Genomic DNA, 19,211 nt, shown 5'->3' on the forward strand with positions numbered 1-19,211 from the left:
AACCTGAGTACTAATCATCAAAAAGTAGCTTACAGACGTCAGGGATTGTTCTATGAGGATTATGGGTCCTAATGTGCCCCATGAAAACATTGTTCCTGGGCGAGAAACTATGAAAACCTGGGCGAGCCCATTGCTATAGATGGAGGGTGTCATAATGTAATTGCTCTTCTGTGTATATATAGACAAGAAGATGTTTTTGAGGTTGATTTAACGTTGACAGGTGTTATATTTGAGGTAGAAAAAATGAGGTTATGTTTTGCACAAAAAATATTCTCAAAAAGTAGCTCTCAAGGCTTTTTGCTCTGAGGTAAATTCATGTCAACCTCAAAACAACTGTATACATTGTGATTATAAAGCTTGGGAGATTGATTGTTTAAGGTTGTTTTTGAAGTCGACTTCAAATAAACCTTAAAAATGCAGGTAACCCCTAAGAATGACCTCTCTCCATTAACGAGCATTTTACTGTGAAACAGAGAGTGGTCGCTCTAGAGAGATTTTATTGTATATTACGGTCTGTGACTAAACACGTTAGGCATACAAACTATTCAAAAGCTTATACGAAACAACACTTTGTGGTTCTTATCTCGTGGGTCCCGCAGTGGACTGATCGTTAAGACACAGTTCCCACCAGATCACCGAAGTCAAGCATCACTGGCTGCGGTCAGTGTGCGGGTGGGTGACCACTTGGATCAGTCTGCGTAGGGATCGAGGGTGTGCGGTATTGGTCCTCGTTAAACTGTGCTACCGTAAAGTGCTCGACTTCGCGCGCAGGTCGTCGGGCTACCGAAGCGGGGGTGCCATCCCCTCCGCAGAGGATCAAAATTGTGATGGCATGTCTTCGGATCATCCTCAGGGATGTTTCCCAGACCGTCGCCAACAGCCCATTGTGCAGCTCTAGTGCGACGTAATTGAACTACAACAACAACAATCTTATCTCGTGGTGAGCCTTTTATAGTAAAAGCAAAATAGAGGAAATTGTTATAAGTTTTAAATCCTTAATCGATACCACTTTTTAAGATCTTTTACTGGAAAAGCAGCATTTGGCATCCCTGGGTATGCTTCCCCACTTAAGCATAAGTTTGTTAATCTTCATGATTTGTTAGTACATGATTGTTAGCGTCTTGCTACTTAATAATAAATGGCGCTATTAAAATGCATATACATTTTTACTTCTCTTTTCTTAATAAATACAGTTCATGTCGTCGTAAAGTGTGGTGCTTTGTTGTTTGTGTCGAGCTTTTCTTGTGTATAAAACAATGATAAACAAGTAAAGATGAATCTGTTGGTGGCTCTTCATGCCAAATGCCGAGATCACACATATATCCAGCACCAGATATGCTTCACCAAGATAACATGAAATAATTATGCTACCAGTTTTTATTTTTGTAAATAAAAGATCTTATTCTTTTTCCGGCAATATTATTGTATTCCCATTGTCAACATTACAGGCGCCCACGGGCTCAAGTTCATATGAAAGAGTCAATTGTCCGCTTCGCGGACAGGCAGGCACTCTGTAAGAAACACCAGTTCAAGTTCAAATTATTCTTACCGTTGACGTTGTGACGTTTTTCAACTTTAAGCTTTAGAGACTGTTTTTAGACTTTCACATTACACAGATCAAGTGAGCTCTTCCCATTACATATTTAAATATTTTCATTACTTCATTGTACTACCTTAATGGTAAATTTTATGATGACAGGGGAAAGGCCGATTATGGCCTCAGGCTCCCAGGTAATAAATTTATGTTTATATTTATGTATTGGAAGCAACAGCGTTAAGTTTTATTTTTATCTTTAAAGGCATATTGCTAACAAGGTAAAAATCATAGGAAGCCTTTTTAATACTGTAATTAAGTTTATATGAAAAATTATTTTTTAGAATTATATGTTTTCTTAGAGCAAGACTGTCACATCTATTGGACCCATTGCGCCAGAAAAAAACGTTGGAAAATATATTCTCATGGCTGCCAACTTCCTCACATTTTAGGAAAATGTTTTCTAGTGGCAGTTCATTTTATGTTTTAATGTATTATTCTTTACTTTGTAAGTTTGATTTTAAGTTTTTTCCAACACCTCAACATTCAAATGATTCAAAAGTTTATATGAGATGCTGGCTACTTCCGGCTCTCGCACGGCTTAACAACCAGCAACTAAGGATTGTCTGTAGTATTAAGTAATAAATTTTTTTTCAATTCTTGTATTTATAAATTTAATTTAATGTGATTTTGATTGCCACTAAATGCAATTAAACCAATCACAGATATAAGAGTCAGTAATAAAAACGAAAATTAGTGTGAACCATAGAACTTGAGAAAAGTTAATTTTATCTACAAGTGCATTTCAAATAGTTTTTTACAACCACTTGGGAAATACTTCCTCCGAAAGAATGAAAGTTGGCAGGTCTCGCGCGTGGTGAGGCTTTTAAAATGTTGACAAAATTACGTAAAATTTTAAGCGCTTGTGTTTTTAATTGTCTACTATTTTATAAAATATTTTCCAAAAAGCTGTAGTTTTCAACCCTACATTCTTTTCTGCGTTTTTATTTGAAAAAAAATAACAACTTTGCATTACCACTGTTTACTTATTTTTGTTTTTAATTTTAGTGTTCGATTCATCTGGAAAAATAGCAAATGGGGTGTTTGGTGGAAATCCCACGGCGTTTGGTGATTTCGAGACTTGTCTTGATATAGAATCTCCAAGTGGAAAATTTAAAGGACAGTTTTGCGATATTGATTTCGTTCCAACATTGCCGGAGAGAAAGATGATGTCACCAGCAGAAAAGCCAATAGAAATTATTGATACACTGTTTGAGCCTGGCACAGTAAATAGCCTATCTTTAAACGAGTCTTTGTTTAACGTAACATATGATTGGTTAATCCCGATATCATTTCATACATACCTACTTTTACCATGGTTGCTACTGCAACCGAAAATTCAAAAAGTGGGGGCTAATAAACTTCAAAATTTTGGGGGAAAAAATTAAATTTAGAAAGCATATTTATTTCTGTTTACTAGGGAAAATAAAAGCAAATAATGTTATTGTTTTGAATATTAATAATTAAAAATGTACGTCGTAGTATTAGTTATGATTGAGTAATTAAAAAGATAACAAATGAATAAAAATTAATTGAGTTTCTACCACATTCTACATTTTTAGTCCCTGATTTATGCTTTTCGAAAATGTGTTTTCCTCGTGGTAGAGAATAATAAATTAAAATTGGATTCTACGTTAAAATTCAGCCAACTCTTAAAAGCCATTTATACAACATTTAATCAAATAATCTTAATATTTTTAATAAGAAAAATTTTGACTGTTGGCAGCTAAGTAGAGAAATTGATCTTACTTTTGTTAACATTTGAAATTCATATACAGCTTTTAAATATTTCATTAGCATTTATTTCTAAACACTAAATCCTCTGATTACGAATTTTCCAGAATTTAAATATATTTAAATGAATCTGTTAAGCTATAAGCAATGAAGATGGTTGAAAGAATATTTTAAAACTAAAACACATAATTTAAGGAAAAGGAAATGTCAATTGAATGAAGATAATTATGTACCAGTTATGTATGAAAATTCTTTAAAAATAAGGGCATATCTAAATTTTAGGAATCAATGCAGAGTTGCCAACTGTTCCGCTTTCCGCGTTCCTTTCCACCGTCACCTGTAAATTACCCACCACTCTAATTGTGAAAATTTTTTCATCTTAATGTTTAGTTACCACTTCATTCAGTGATCCTTGGATTTTACAAGGTAAGATTGCAAAAATTCTTTCAAAATATTAGTGGTTGCTTCCATTTTTTTAATAGTTGAAAGAACTTCGAGTGCAAAGGGTTAATTGGTAGCGAATTAAAAAATAAAAAGTGCAGAATAAGAATAATAACTCTCACTGTTTAAAAGTACCACTACGAGGTAACTGCAGAAGAGATGCCAGCATGCTCTGCTTTGTTAAAAAATATTTTCTAGTGTTAACGAAATGGAAGTTATTGTTAGCTTACTATTTTGCATATGAAGTAATTTTTTCACCATTACACATCAAAAATTCTAATTGTTATATCAAGTCTAATGGTTACTCTTACAAAAAGAAGAAGTAACTATCCTTGTTAACCCCTTGGGGACGGGTGATTCAGAAAAGCATTCGTACAAAATCAGAATCAGGATGTAATTAAATAAAAAACGGTAACTTAAATGTAGTCGTTTCTAATTTGACAGACTTACTTTGCTTTTATCTTAATTATTGTTAGTTTTATCATACATATAATCAATGTTAATTCAAAGTATAACTAAATAGTTTTATTTTAAACAAAGTAACGGTGAATAAAATAAATCAAACAATTATAACTCCGCCCACAAATAAACTGTGCTAAAGAATTACTTTGATTACCAGCTTTATCTTTTTACCCTGGTTGATACGGTTTCATGCTGTCACGTATTTGTGACAGTCGGCGCGAAAGGGTTAAACAAGTTTTACTATTTAATTCGCTACCTATTCAGTGAAATTTTTCAGAGAGCTGATCAGCTGCCAACTCTGCTTTATTCATACTCACATGTGGTGGTTATCTTAGCATCAGCCCCGCGAGGGGCTCTAACAAATTCATCTGAGTGGGAATGAATAATAAATCGCCGAAATGCAATTGAAGGGGGATAGTTGGGCTTCAGTATCATTTACTGAGAGAAAATTAAAATAAAGTAGCGAGATTAAACAAACAAATTTAAGAGAGAGAAGATGGTTTTGTTGCAGACTGCCTCGCCTCCTCTGGAGGTAAAAATTGCATTCCATATGATACTTTGAGTTTTCTATATATAGTGGTGGAAAATTACTTAAAATTTCTCTTTTCTCTTTATTTAACTAAAACTGGGTGCCTGGGCCGCGCAGCGGCCCCTAACCCATTCATCATGAAGTATTTACAAGTTGAATTAAAAAACATTTTGANGGTGGAAAATTACTTAAAATTTTGCATATGTAAAGTTTATAAACCTAACCAGGCTTGCCGACTAAAAAACTTTTTACAAAATATTTTATAGAGTGGTAGACATTTAGAAACGAAAGCTTTCAGAATTTTTTGTAATTTTGCCACCACTTTAAAAGCCCACCAATAAAAAGCTAGTAAAGTGACTTTGCATACGAACTTTTTAATCATTGGGATGAAGTGGCGCGGAAAATAAGTTTACATAAATAAAAAATAATGTATTGAAACAAAGGCATGGCTACAACTAGAAATTTTTTTTAAAAAAATGAAAAAGTCTGCCTAACAATTCAAAAATGTTTTTCTATAATTAACAAATTAATTAATAAAGTTTATTATCTCCAAATGCCTCACCAGATTACATTTTTGTCTTTGGGCCTAGAGTTTATAAATTTTAGCATCAGAAATATTATAATTTACCAAATCAATTTAAAGCTATGAGGAAAAATTTGACAAATTAGTATAATATTAGTGTAATAATATTAATCCAAATTTGAGCGATTTATAGTGGTTAAACTGTTAATACCAACTTTTTAAAACTTTCTCAAATCCTCTTATTTTGAGGGTGATAAATCCTAATTTGATTGAGAAAAAGTCATGTTACTTCAGAAAAATGCGTATTTCTGTCAAAATTAACGCATTCCGTCAAGATTACAGTCAACTGCTATACATAATTTAGGAGATTTTTTTAAAGATATCGCAGTAACATTTTACAGAATAAAAATTCAACCATCCGTTCAAAAGTTATAAGAGTAATTAAATTTTTCTTTCTTTCTTTATTATTTACTGACTAAAAAGAGTGCAAGATCTTTTTACTAGTGTTATATATATATATATATATATATATATATATATANTATATATTTCTTAAATGCTTGAGCATTCTATATGCAGCCATATGCAGAGATGTCAACTTGCTCCGGACAGCAAATAAATATTTTCGAGTGGTAGTTTATTAATGCGTGATCTTGGTTTAATAAATTCAATTAATAAGGTTTTTATCCACCATTATTTCTAAATTATTCGAAGGCTTATACAATTTGTTACAGTTAAGTCAACCACCACCGATTCGAGCATTAGATATCACTGAGTAAGGCAGTGTTGTGACCGATTCGGCTGCGGTGGAAGGTTTTCCGACCAGTTCGCGAAACAACAAAGAGCATCGATCATGCTGCACCAAGGAAGGAGATGAGGACTATCGCCTTGAGGTTTCAGAACAATCCAGTCAATTCAGATTTCACTCTCAAGTTAGAAAGACATATCAGATGAATATAATAAGATGTAGGAACAAGAATGTAAAGATAAATGCCTCACCAAGGAAACACATGCAGAGTTCAAAGCCACTTACACCATAGAAGAATTAAATGCTTTGAAAAATGCAATAACACCAGTTGAAACTTCTAAAAACTTCGAGGAGCCAATTCCAGAGGATAATCCTGAGATTATGGAGACTACTCCTGATATAGCGATTGATCCTGTCAACATAGAGACAAATCACGAGCCAGATCCAGATACCAAACAACAGAAGGAGTCAGAATCCGAGTTAAAAGAGTCTCCGACCAAGAACCGCAAAAAGAAAAAGATTCCCACTATCGAACCAGAAAAGGATAACGGCTCCACCACAACAACTATACAGCGAGAAACTCCAACTCCAGCCCCGGCTACAGATGAGACTTCCCCCCAAATGAGACTTTCACGTACTCATGTACAAAACCGATATGCGAGCCGGCAAAATGCATCAACTGCTCTTGTGAGCACCCGGCCTGTTTTTCAGGCTGCGTTGCAAGACTGAAAAGAAAGCCAAGAGGAAATCAAGCCGAGCCAGAAAAAACCACCAACTCAGCCACCAGATTCTTGCTGATCTTGAAGGAATTATGGCAGTTATTTCTAGATCCGGATCTAGTATCACTCCTCAGATCTCTACTACCTGACGAGAAATAGACACAGAGATCTCCCACCAAGCCCTACTTACCCATGACGTCCGCTGCCTTTCTGTGGAAATCTTCTACAAACTTTTAAAAGTCAAAAATCACCGTTGCCTTAAGGGAAGCGTAACAGATGAAGAAGTGAGATGCTTGCTTCGCGAGCAGGTACTTTGTTCCACCTTATGTCAAGTTAAGAACAGTTAAGTCTTGCTACACTGTTCAAAAAGTAAGCCAAATTAGTCACAATATTAGAATATTTGCACAATTTAATTTGTAGTTGTTTACTGTTTAATAAATAATTATGGCGCGTCCGGAGCAGATGGCACCTCTGCACACGTTATAAACAGTTTTTCCTCCTAGTCTATTTATAATATTTTTTTAAAAGATTTAGAGAAAAGATCTTAAAAAATTCCATGTTTATTTTTTTTAACTATTCTAGTTGACTGATACCTTCGCAAAAATGGCTAATTATCTCTATGCTGCTCAAGTACGCTTAAATGCCTGTCTCCCTTCAACTTGTTCAAAAGAAGACGTAAGAGGCTTGATTTCTAGCGGTTTGTAAAATAAGTTATTTCTGTATGCTTTTTTTATTTAATTATTTAATAACGAAATAGGGCATACCGTAATTTACCAAAAAAGAAATTCCTTTTAAAAGAAAAAAAAGAAACAGTAACTTTAAAAATAAAATATCGGCGTTTTTAACTTGCATTGATTCAACATTGTTTAGTCTAACTTGTAGAAAAAGTTTGCATACCTGCAACGTAACTTTACTACTAAATTAATTTTCACATGTAGTCAAAAAGGTGTCAACATGATAATAAGAAACAGCAATCGTCTTAATCCAAAGACACCCAAAATATTAATTGTCAATAACGTAAAAAAGTGATGTTATAAACAGTGTAATAGTATATTATTTAAATCAGTTATGTATTTTCGTACATTACTCTTATCATTTTTGAAAAATTATAATTAATGATTCATCAATTACTCATATTTATATGTGGTAGAAATCTTAGCGTCATCCCCGCGGGGAACTCTAACTAATTCGTCTGAGTGGGAAAAGCTGGGGTTCAGTAACATTTACTGAGATAATTCATCAACTTTCTTTCTTTCTTCCATTATTTACAAAAACTTGGGCGCCAGGGCCGCGCAGAAGCCTCGTATCCCATACATCATGAAATAAGATAAAAAGGTAAAATAAATTCATCACCATCATCATCATCATCGAAATATAACTGGGCGCCTGGGGCCGTTAGCGGCCTTTTTCCCATTCATCTTGTATTTAATCTTTAAGGTGGTTCTTTCTGGTAATTGGAATAAAAGGAAATCAAATATTTTGTATTTTAGTTAAAATTATGTCACTACAAAAATGAGCTGCAATCGGCCTGAGGTTTATGTCTTCTCTTAAGTTTTCGAACGTAAAAATTTCGTTGAATCCTGCGGTGTCACAATATATGGTCTTTTCAAAAAATCTGAAGTTTTGCTTTGCAATGTGATGATCTAAAAAATCTATGTTGAGGTCGCTATGTATGTTTTTATTGCGGATAAACCATCTTGCTTTTGTTATTTTCCTGAGGATTTTGTTCTGGCATATTTTGAGTTTTTTAAGGAGTGATGTAGAGATGTTGCACCAAGCTGGAGATGCATAAGTCAGGATGGGACGGATCATCGAGATGTAAAGTAAACGTTTAAGTCTGAGTTCCATTTTAGGGTTCTGAAGAAGGATTTGTAATCTGTGGCAGGCTGTTTGTGCTTTGTTGATGACTGTTTTGACGTGATCTTTCCAATTAAATTTGCTGTTTATGACCAGACCAAGATATTTTGCTGTTTTGACTATGGGTATCGTTTCGTTAAAGAGTACAACTTGATTTTTAGGGAGGATCGTTTTTCTTTTATGTTGAATGATTAGTAGTTTCGATTTTTGGCCGTTTACTTTAAACTTCCAGTCTAGGCACCAGGTTTCTATTTCTGTGATCTTTTCTTGGAGTTTTTGTAAGGCAATGTTGGGATTTTTGGACTTCACGACAATTCCTGTATCATCTGCGAAAAGTGCTGTGATGCTGTTAAAGTCTTGTCTGTCGATGGGAAAGTCGTAGGTAAATAATATGAATAGTATGGACCCAAGGATGCTTCCTTGAGGTACTCCTGCTGTTATTTTTCTGTTTGTTGATTTCATATTTTTAAAATTAACTTGAAAGGTTCTATTATGTAAGTAGGCCTGTATTATTTTAATGATACCAGTTGGGAATTTCAGTTGAATGAGCTTGAAGATGAGACCCTGATGCCAAACTCGGTCGAAAAAATTCATCCCCTAGCTTACTTTCCAACTTTAAATGCTTTTCAAAATAATGTTTCCTAGTGGTAGAGTAAAACCAATGAGGTTGAGATTTTATGTAGGATGCCGGATATTAGGGTTATCTCGGCTTTTAGCGTGAAGCACCACTATACGATACGTCGATTCTGGATAGTCTGATGCTATAAGTCATGTGTGCCTATAGTGGAATAAAATGAAAAGATAAGTAATACACAGTGTGAAACTGTGGAAGTCAGGAAAGATGAGATCTTGGATGTAGTGGAAAGCCACGTGTAGTTCTGGGTCTCTGGGAGAAGAGAACGAAGCAGTTTAACAAGCTCTTCATCGTCTAGCAGTTCCTTCATCTCCTTGAATAGCCGTAAAAATGACTGGCAGTATCTGTGGTTTTCTTGGGATGGGTCTTTCTATCTTTCAGCAGTTTCCTGGGTCTTGCACCACAGCCAGTAAAACAGGCTGACTGCTCACCGTTACAGTTGACGCAGGTCGCCAGGATTGTTCTTGGTTTCGTACAAAGGAACTAGAGACATGTGCGCCGGCGCATGTCATGCTGGCAGGATCGGATGTGGGGCAGCTTCGTTGAGTATGTCCGAATTGTTGGCACAGGTAGCACTGAATCTGATAGCGTCCCCCTCGGAAACGCTCGATCTTAACTGGCTTCTCTAGCATTGAGTTGATGTTAAAAATGTTTCTGCTCGTGCTGGAATCTGATTGGATGATCAGAAACAGTGGGAGAGGCATAAGCTCCTGCTCACTCCTTCTCTTGAGTTGAACTATTTTTTCAGGGAAAAAAAGCCAAAGTTTTGAGAATATTTTTCCAATTCTTGAGAATCGGTGTCGATATTCAGTCCTCTAATTAGGGTCTTAAGCTTTTTACTCGGTGAGGAGTCTGTAGATGTGGTTGGAACGGGAGGGTCAGCCTTCACCGAAGCTTCGGTTTTCTCCTCTCTCTCTGCCGGTGCCGCTGGAGTTGCGAGAGCTAATCCTGGGTCTGGGTGGTTTCCTTTCCCGTCTCAGTCGACATGCATCACCGTGTTGACGCATATTTTGAGCTCCTTTTTCCTTAGCTTTTTCTTCTTTTCGGGACAGCCCAGAGTTTCAATTATATCCATATCTGTAGGAGTCTGTTGTCTCTATGCTGGGTGTTGTATCAGTAATTTCAGCTTTTGGGATATCCATCTTTTCTACCGGCGTCGAAGAAGGTTCAGGTTTCTGGGGAGTTTCAGTCTCAATGATAGTAGTTTCTTTCTTTTCAGCTTTCTCAGGCATAGTTGATTCCTTCTCGTTCCATTGCTCTTTAATCATCTGGTAGCGTTCGAGTAAATATTCCATTTAGAATTTGTTTTCGTAGAGAATCTCGAAGTTTTCGCCAAATCTTTTGCAGTATCCTTTGTACTCTTCTTTGGCATTTCTGCAGAAGTTGATCATCTTATCTATGTTGTCATGAGTTGCTTTTTTATCAGCAGCTGCTTAGCAATCCTTTCTGATCTCATCATGATCTGAGATGGGAAGCGGCTTTTGCTTAAACATTCGTTTGCTGCCGCTGCCGAATCTGTGGTATGAAGACATAGTAACACGGGAGCTTGGTCACAACACAACCTTACTCCTCAACGTCCCAAGGGATAATCAGATTTTATGTATGTGTTTGTAAAAATTTAGCAAGCAATTATTACTTTTAAATGTAATGGTAGTTAAAATAATTTTAAAGTGTATTTATTTAATGACTAATAAAATATGATCCTTAAATTTGTGCACCACATTAAATCTTGCTATATATAAAAATCTAATGATGGTCTCAAGGTTTTCCATCGTTGTCCGTGCATTTTTATTGACCGGAAAATCACGTGGTAGGATCCAGTTTTTCCTCATTCATTTCCATATTATTTTGGTAGTCATCAGCATAAAAGTCATAAAGGTATTGTTTCTCTCTATATATTTTTGTATCCCTAATTTCAAGGTATTTTCCTGTACTGGTATTATTACGCTTTTAATTCAAGAGTTTAAAACAAAGAGAATTGTAGTTTTATTATAATTATAATGTAATTCCGTGCTACATTTTAAGATGAAGTTACTCAGAAAGATGGTTTAATCTTATTAACCGTTTTGCAATTATTATTTTAGTGCGAATGACATTAATTGAAGGGTAAGGGAAAATTAACTTACCCTCTCTTGTATTTACGTGTAAATGGATAAAAATTGACGTACTAGAAAACACCAGGAAAAAGAACTATATATTTATTTCACATCAGAGAAGAAAAACTAAAAACTATAGAAGTTGCCATTAAGTGGTACAATAATAAAATAATAAAAAATAAAATAAGATAAAAAACAAATTATAGGTAGCGTTGTATTTTGGCACATGTTGGCCTCCGCTATATTAATATACTGTTATTAATTACAGTTAAAGAGATATGTTAAATGATTTAGTACTTAACGCTCAGCTTCATGCACAAGGAGATACAAGCAAAAATAGTACTTAATATATCCGCCCGTTTGGTAAGCGAAAGTATTACGGGATTAAATTAAGGGAGTGAACTCATCAAATTTGTTGGAACAATATAGTGTTATAATATAAATGTTATTTAAAAAAAATATTGCTTAGAAAAGTTACTTATGTTCACTGATAGATCTAAATATTTGTAATACTAATAGATAGTAATGTTTGGATGTGGGGAGTGGGGGCACAAGCGTTAGCAAACATAATTTCTTTTAGTACTATATGTTAAGTGAATAATTTTAACTTTAGTAGAAAAACTGTTTTCTGCCAAGAAGCAATCATCGGCGTTGGTGAGCGGCAGCGAACAAGAGGATTAGCGCCCTAGTATGAAAATAAAATCTTGAGGGAAAACTGGAAGAGTTGGCAAGTATGAACCAGGCATCTGCAACAGCTTATTACAGCTATTAGTTCATTCATCAACGTTGAAGGGATAGACATTAACCACTTGGGGACGGGTGATTCAGAAAAGCATTCGTACAAAATCAGAATCAAGTTGTAATTAAATAAAAAACGGTAACTTAAAAGTAGTCGTTGCTAATTTGACAGACTTACTTTGCTTTTACTTTAATTATTGTTAGTTTAATCATATATATAATCAATGTTAATTCAAAGTATAACTAAATAGTTTTATTTTGAACAAAGTAATGGTGAATTAAATAAATCAAAAAATTATAANTTAGCAGTTTATTTGTGGGCGGAGTTATAATTGTTTGATTTATTTAATTCACCATTACTTTGTTCAAAATAAAACTACTTAGTTATACTTTGAATAAACATTGATTTTATATATGATTAAACTAACAATAATTAAAGTAAAAGCAAAGTAAGTCTGTCAAATCAGCAACGACTACATTTAAGTTACCGTTTTTTATTTAATTACAACTTGATTCTGATTTTGTACGAATGCATTTCTGAATCACCCGTCCCCAAGGGGTTAAAGATTAAATACAAGATGAATGGGAAAAAGGCCGCTAACGGCCCCAGGCGCCCAGTTATATTTCGATGATGATGATGATGCGCGAAAGGGCTAAAGTATGATCCTTTGTGTAATAAATTTGATTTAAAGTTAATTTCTACACCACTACAAGTGAATGATTCAAAAATTCATATTGAAAACTTCTTCGTTTCTGTTCTTCATGCTTGCCCAGCCCTCACTACTATAAGCAACAACCTAAAAAAGAAGCAATCTACAACTGAAGGTAAAATTTTACGCACAATGACTGGCGCCCCAATGGCGATTAGCAATAGATTACTCAGAAAAGACTTAAACATTGATGATATCAATTGCTTTATAGCTAAATTGACCACAAAATTTTATAGCGCCGCAAAAACATGCACCGCATCAGATTTCAATAAGTTGTTCGATATTGATATAATCCGTGATAATTCGAATTTCAGCCCAATTACCGCCTTTTTATGCTCAGACTGCATACTATCAAAATACTATTAACTTTATCATACAACTCTACTCTAGGGGATCTCCCCATTCCAAAGATGATTTTCACTTCAAAACTAAAGATTTACTTCTTTAAGGACTTGATTTGTCGTTACAACATACTACAACTTCAAAGATATTTAGAACCTCCTAGAATACGACAAAACAGAATCGATGAATCGGTTAGTGGCGCTTCGCGCCAAACGCCGAAATAACCCCAATATCCAGCATCCAGCTTCATGTTCTTCAGAACAGATGGCTGTTTATTTTTGCAGCGATGCATCTTAATCTGGAATGCAAAATATATAATTTTCCTTTCACTCCGATTTGCATTCCAGATGCTAGAAAATAATACCTTAAAGTTAAAACATCAAGATGGATGCGAAAATGGCTGTAAACGGCTTAATAAGATACATTTTGGATAATTAAAAATAATAAATAGATAAATTTTGATGATCATGTTTTTCAGAGATGCCAACTTGCTGCGTTTCTAAAAAAAAATGCTATATAGTATACACTCTGTAGTATATAAAAATTACTCTCTAGTGGTAACGACATTTAAGGTATTCTTAGTTCAGTATTTTTCAATTTAAGTAATTTTTCCAACACCACAAATCAAAAAAGTATGATATAAAATGCAACTTCATTGCCTTTATCTCGTGTTAAAATTTTTAAAGAGTAGGCCTAATGATCCTTATTCTACAAGTTTTACTATTTAACCCCTTGGGGACGGGTGATTAAGAAAAGCATTCGTACAAAATCAGAATGAAGTTGTAATTAAATAAAAAAACGGCGACTTAAATGTAGTCGTTGCTAATTTGGCAGATTTACTTTGCTTTTACTTTAATTAGTGTTAGTTTAATCATATATAAAATCAGTGTTACTTCAAAGTATAACTAAATAGTTTTATTTTGAACAAAGTAATGGTGAAATAAATAAATCAAACAATTATGACACCACACACAAATAAACTGCTAAAGGAATACTTTGATTACCAGTTTTATCTTTTTACCCTGATTGATACGGTATTATGCTGGCACGTATTTGTGACATTCGGCGCGAAAGGGTTAATCCGATACCAATATTTTAAAACTTATGCAGAAAGCACAGTAATTGTTGTGCTTTCCTCATTCTTTTTTGTTGAGGGTTTGATAATTTTAGCGAAATTAACTGTAATTCTGAATGCTTTAATTTTTAATTGTTTACCATTCTATGAGATATTTAGCAAAATGCGCCACTGAAGGCAGCCCTGTGTTATGTTTCCTCAATATTAAAACTAATGATAAAATAATTGAGTGACCAGATTTTAACATTTGGGGGAAAAAGATCTCTTCTGAAATGAAGGAGGTTAAAATAGGGGTAAGAAGGTTAAAGTGTAACTAGCTCTTACGCTGTATGTAATTTAACCGACACATAACTGCATTGTCGCTTAGATAGCAAAGAAGGGGGGGCACTTAGTAATCACTTGCGTAAATTTTAAGGAAAACTTATTCTGAAATATATTATCGAATAGAGAAACTAGACTGAATGGGGAAACTAGACTTGTAGAGAGAAAGCGATTGCAGTTTTGACATCAACAGTGCGAAAGAAAAAGAAAGCAAAATTTTTCTATTCTAAGAAGAAAGAACCTCTCCCCTCTATTCTTTCACGCGGTGACGAAGTCAAGAATCACGCCGGCTAATGGAAAAAAAATTCGCCTAACAGGTGACATGGCTGAAAGCCCTTATAAAGCGAGACGGAAAAGTTCAAAAACTGGTACGAAAGACATTTTATTTTAGCATTTTTTTGTTGAGAAAAATAAAATTTCTGTAACTATCAAGATTTCTTTTATAATTTTAGTCTATATATAAAACTGCTTATTTTCCTGGGATAAAGTAGATATTGTTGAATAGTTTTAAAAAGATTAAGTTAGCTCCTCCCGAAAACTAGTTATTACTGAAAAGGTTTTACTACCAGCCTTTCCTCTTTTCCGTCTCGCTTTCACCCCTGACAGGAGAGCGGGTCTTAAAAGCTTTGGATAGTCGCGAACCGGAAACGAGTCACGTGATGAGATTGCTGCTTTCTGAATGTAATGTATCGTGAGTAGTCTATCTATATTATAAGTCTATGTGTTGATCCTTTGAAAAATTTGTCAGAATTTACCGAAAATCTGCAACTTTTAGTTTGTTGTTCTCTACTGTTTTCTAATATATTTGTTAAATCTGGAGCAGTTAGCATTTCTGAGTATGCCTCATTATTGGTGACTGGGAGGTACCTATCGAATGCAAAAAGTTAATACATCGTTCGCACATCTGCACAAGTTAATAGCTTACTTGAGTTCAGCTACAAAGCGTTAAGGTTTGAGCAATATATGGCCAACCAAACTTTTTCCAAAGTTGACATTTTTGCATCAAATGTATCATTGTTGAAATTTTTTCCTCCAAAAATACTCAGCCGAAAACTTTTTAAAAGTGGATTGTTATACTGTCCGGGTCCTTTTATATTATAGATTTATGGAGAAATAAAATATAATTTTTCCCTTTTATCTATATAATCGTTTATAATTTAAAATTTTAAATTATTTCATTTAAGTTTCGGCGTATATGAAGAGTGAAAATCAACTAATTGTACGACATTGTCACATTAAAGAAGAACTGGAACTTACAGCCATGGAGATTTTTATTTAGTAAGTATAACTTTTCTTTTTATTGTTTTCATGCTTACTTTCTGCTGAAAAAGATATACAAGGGGACTCCAAAAACTAAACTTCCCTACATTTTTGAAACACAAAAAATTATTTGATTTATTTATTACAAATTAAATTACACCAGTCTAGACTTTAGAGGATTAAACTTTTTTCCGACATAATAACCACTTTGGTCGATACCTTCATGTAGATGCTGTATTAGTTTTTGCATACTCATGTCATACCAGCTCTTTGCTATGTTTACGAGATTACACTAAACCTAATTTTCACTTTGTAGTCAGTCAGAGCACAACTGTTGCTTTTTTGCATTGGTTGCAATAGGTGACTATCACATTCCACTCTGTTGTGCGAATTTGGCAGCCAGCGACAACTAAATGTTTCTCAAGTTGGAGGAATATTAGGCCGGGAAAGATAATTGAGAAAAGAAAATGAGGAAAAAGATTTGGTTCAAAACAGAGACATATCTCTGAAAAGTGGTATGACATGGGTCATACGAAGTCACAGCGTATATAAAAACAAACAATACATACTTGATAATATAAAATGGTAAAATACATTGTAATTACAAACGTACAATTGATTTTTGAATGACTTAAATGTCAACTGACTAATTTAGTAGGAAAGCAGATATATAGTTAAAAACAATAAAGAGGAACGCTTTTTAAAAAATTAAAATAGAACAAAATAAGTACTGCCTTTGCACAAATAAGTTATCAGACTATCTTCGAAGACTACTTTGCCACGCCAATGATGTAGTAGCGTAGTGGCACTGTGATCGCATCAGTGTAGAGGTACTTAATTTGCTCTCTGGAGCTTGTAAAGAACGTTTTGACGTATCGTAGCTTAGCCCAATTTTTGTTTTTTGAGTTTTTTTGTTTACCCATCGTAAGTATGGCCAGTCATAGTCTAGACGATGCTACGAATTGGAGGATAGTTGGATAACTGGAGGCTGGCCCATCACAAACTACCTGTAGTAGGGGCCCTCAGGATTTAAAAAAATATGTTGTCCTCTGTGAAAACAGTTCTCAGAGGTAGGAACAGGGGTTTGCAGACCTGGTCAAGGCCACAAAAGTTCAACAATGCCTGCTCAAGACCGTCATTTGAGACCACTAGCCAAAAGTAATTGGTTCGCGACAGTGGCGTAACTGATCTGTAAATTGCATCCATTTCACAGCCTGTATGACAGGTAACCTTTAGTATGTATCCCTTTGACTGTGAACCAGAAAAAAGAATCGTGTAGAGGATGCAGAGATGATAGATGTCGGATTCTCTTCAGCGATGTGTAGCGATTTCGTATCTTTTTCTACTTTCACTGTTTCGTATTGTTCCTATCGATCCTCCATGAAAACATTCCTTACACTTTCTTACGTAAAAAACAAAACAAAAAAACGGCTGGAGTTGACGTCAGCTGGAGTTGACGTCATAGGTCACATATGTGGGTATCCGTAATCTTCTTCTTCTTGAAGTGCAAGAACCAAATTGTCTGCTTCTTTTATATGATTGTTATTCTCGTTGTACTGCTTTTCTATGTATGCTTGTGTTAGCTGAATACTTTTAGGAACTTACAGGGAAGATGAAATGAATAATATAAAATTATTTGCTTCTGTTCGCTAACTTTTAGAGCACTTTTATTTACCTGTCATAGTTTCTTAAGTCCTTTTTTATACGTCATTAATTTAAAACAATTTCTCAGAATTATTTTATGCGCAGCAATTCAGATTTTACTTGTTATGTCGTCATGACCTCATTTCTTTTTTTGAAACAGTAATTTTACTCCACCTAGAAAAATCCATACTGATTTAAATGATACTATACAAAAAAAGTAAAATATTAAAAAAAAAGAATTTTTCAATACATATTCGCCTCTAATCAGCAATCTTCACGTTTGACACTTACACATGAGGTATGAATGCATCTTTATTTAATCTGATCCGTTGTACGCAATACCTTGAAATGCGCATTGAAAATATTGTGGAAATCAGCCTAAAACTGCAAAAATTTTATTAAAGTCATGTAAACAAAAAATAACTGATTAAACTTTCAATTTTATCTATTTCAGCGCATTATTCATCGTTTTAATCTGCTTGCTGGTACTGGGAACCTTATTGGAGATTATTTTCAGAAATAAACCAAAGCATGATTTTCAAACAAAGAACAAGAGTAAGTTTTTTTAAAAATATATTACTCATATATCATCAGCACATTAAGTAACACGTTAATATTATTTTTAATTCCAGGCGCAGCAATAAAGGCATTATTATGCTTTTCTGCATACACAAACACCATTAGACTTTTAAAGGTCGACAAGAATCCAGATACTCTACACATGTTCCATGGTCTTCGAGTTTTATCAATTACTTGGATAATATGGAGTCATTCATATCTTGTTGTTAGTTACCGAGCATTTGGTAAAAATTTCAATCTCATTCATCCTTTTCAATGCTTATCATTTAATTGATAGAAATCCTAAATACATTTCAAAAAAAAATAAATAAATAAAGTAAAGGAACATAATAGGAGTGGGGAAAGGTAAAGCGAAAAAAATAAGATAACGTGACACAAAAATCTGCATAGGGTAAACCAACCAGTGAAGGAACATTTCATACATATTGATTAAAAATACGAATTTTAAAGTTTTTCTTTAGATTGATTGGTAACAATAGCTTACTGCCAAACAATTTTGGATTACCTGGTCAAATAGACTTCTCTGGAAAAATTTTTGAATTTGTAATTATATCTGCAACACCTTGTTTCTTTGAAAAATTATAAGATGAGTGTTTGTATTTATATGTTTGAAGTGGAATTAATTGCATGTAGTAGTTTTATTTTTCTCACTGTGAAAAAGAGAATTAAAAATATAGTTATTGAAGTTACGTTTATTTTTTTTTAGGCATCATAGCATAATAAAGTACCGAGATAAGGGGGTGTTTATTCACTGGATCACCAAACGATGAAAAACCAGTGAAGGAACAAGTGTTCCTTTACAGGTTTTTTTTTTAAGTTAATGAAAATAAAAGATAAACTTTAATTTTCCTGTACCTTAAATGATGTTCCGCATCAAAAACATGTTTAAAATACGAAAAACAACTTCTAACCAGTGAGGGAACAGGCATATTCCTTTACTGGGCATAGATTTCCCTGTGAATGAACAGTATGTGTTAATATGTTGACACTTTAATTTTCAATTCATGAATACAAAAAAAAGTTAACATTTTACAAATATTTATATGTTGTAATTTCAAGAATAGGCTTGTTTTTAAATATTTGTATGGCTTATAAATTCATAAAGAGCATTAAAAAATAACCAAAATTAAGTGTTCCTTTACTGGGTGTTCATTCACTGGTAAGAGCTGTTCCTTCACTTGGTCTTCTTACTACTTGTTATTTGA

At 34.0% G+C, this 19,211-nt stretch overlaps 1 protein-coding gene across 1 annotated transcript in view; it reads left to right on the forward strand.

Annotated features, from left to right (window-relative positions):
* The window catches only part of LOC107439577 (nose resistant to fluoxetine protein 6-like), a 39,661-nt gene that overhangs the window by 9,109 nt on the left and 11,341 nt on the right, over positions 1-19,211 (forward strand). Inside the window, exons 3-7 of the mRNA XM_071185148.1 lie at positions 2,603-2,820; positions 7,333-7,447; positions 15,708-15,801; positions 17,882-17,982; positions 18,060-18,230. Of these exons, the coding sequence (XP_071041249.1) occupies positions 2,603-2,820; positions 7,333-7,447; positions 15,708-15,801; positions 17,882-17,982; positions 18,060-18,230 (699 nt within the window). The remainder of the gene's footprint in view (positions 1-2,602; positions 2,821-7,332; positions 7,448-15,707; positions 15,802-17,881; positions 17,983-18,059; positions 18,231-19,211) is intronic.

The sequence above is a fragment of the Parasteatoda tepidariorum genome, chromosome 1, assembly GCF_043381705.1.
Source record: "Parasteatoda tepidariorum isolate YZ-2023 chromosome 1, CAS_Ptep_4.0, whole genome shotgun sequence".
Lineage (NCBI taxonomy): Eukaryota > Metazoa > Arthropoda > Arachnida > Araneae > Theridiidae > Parasteatoda > Parasteatoda tepidariorum.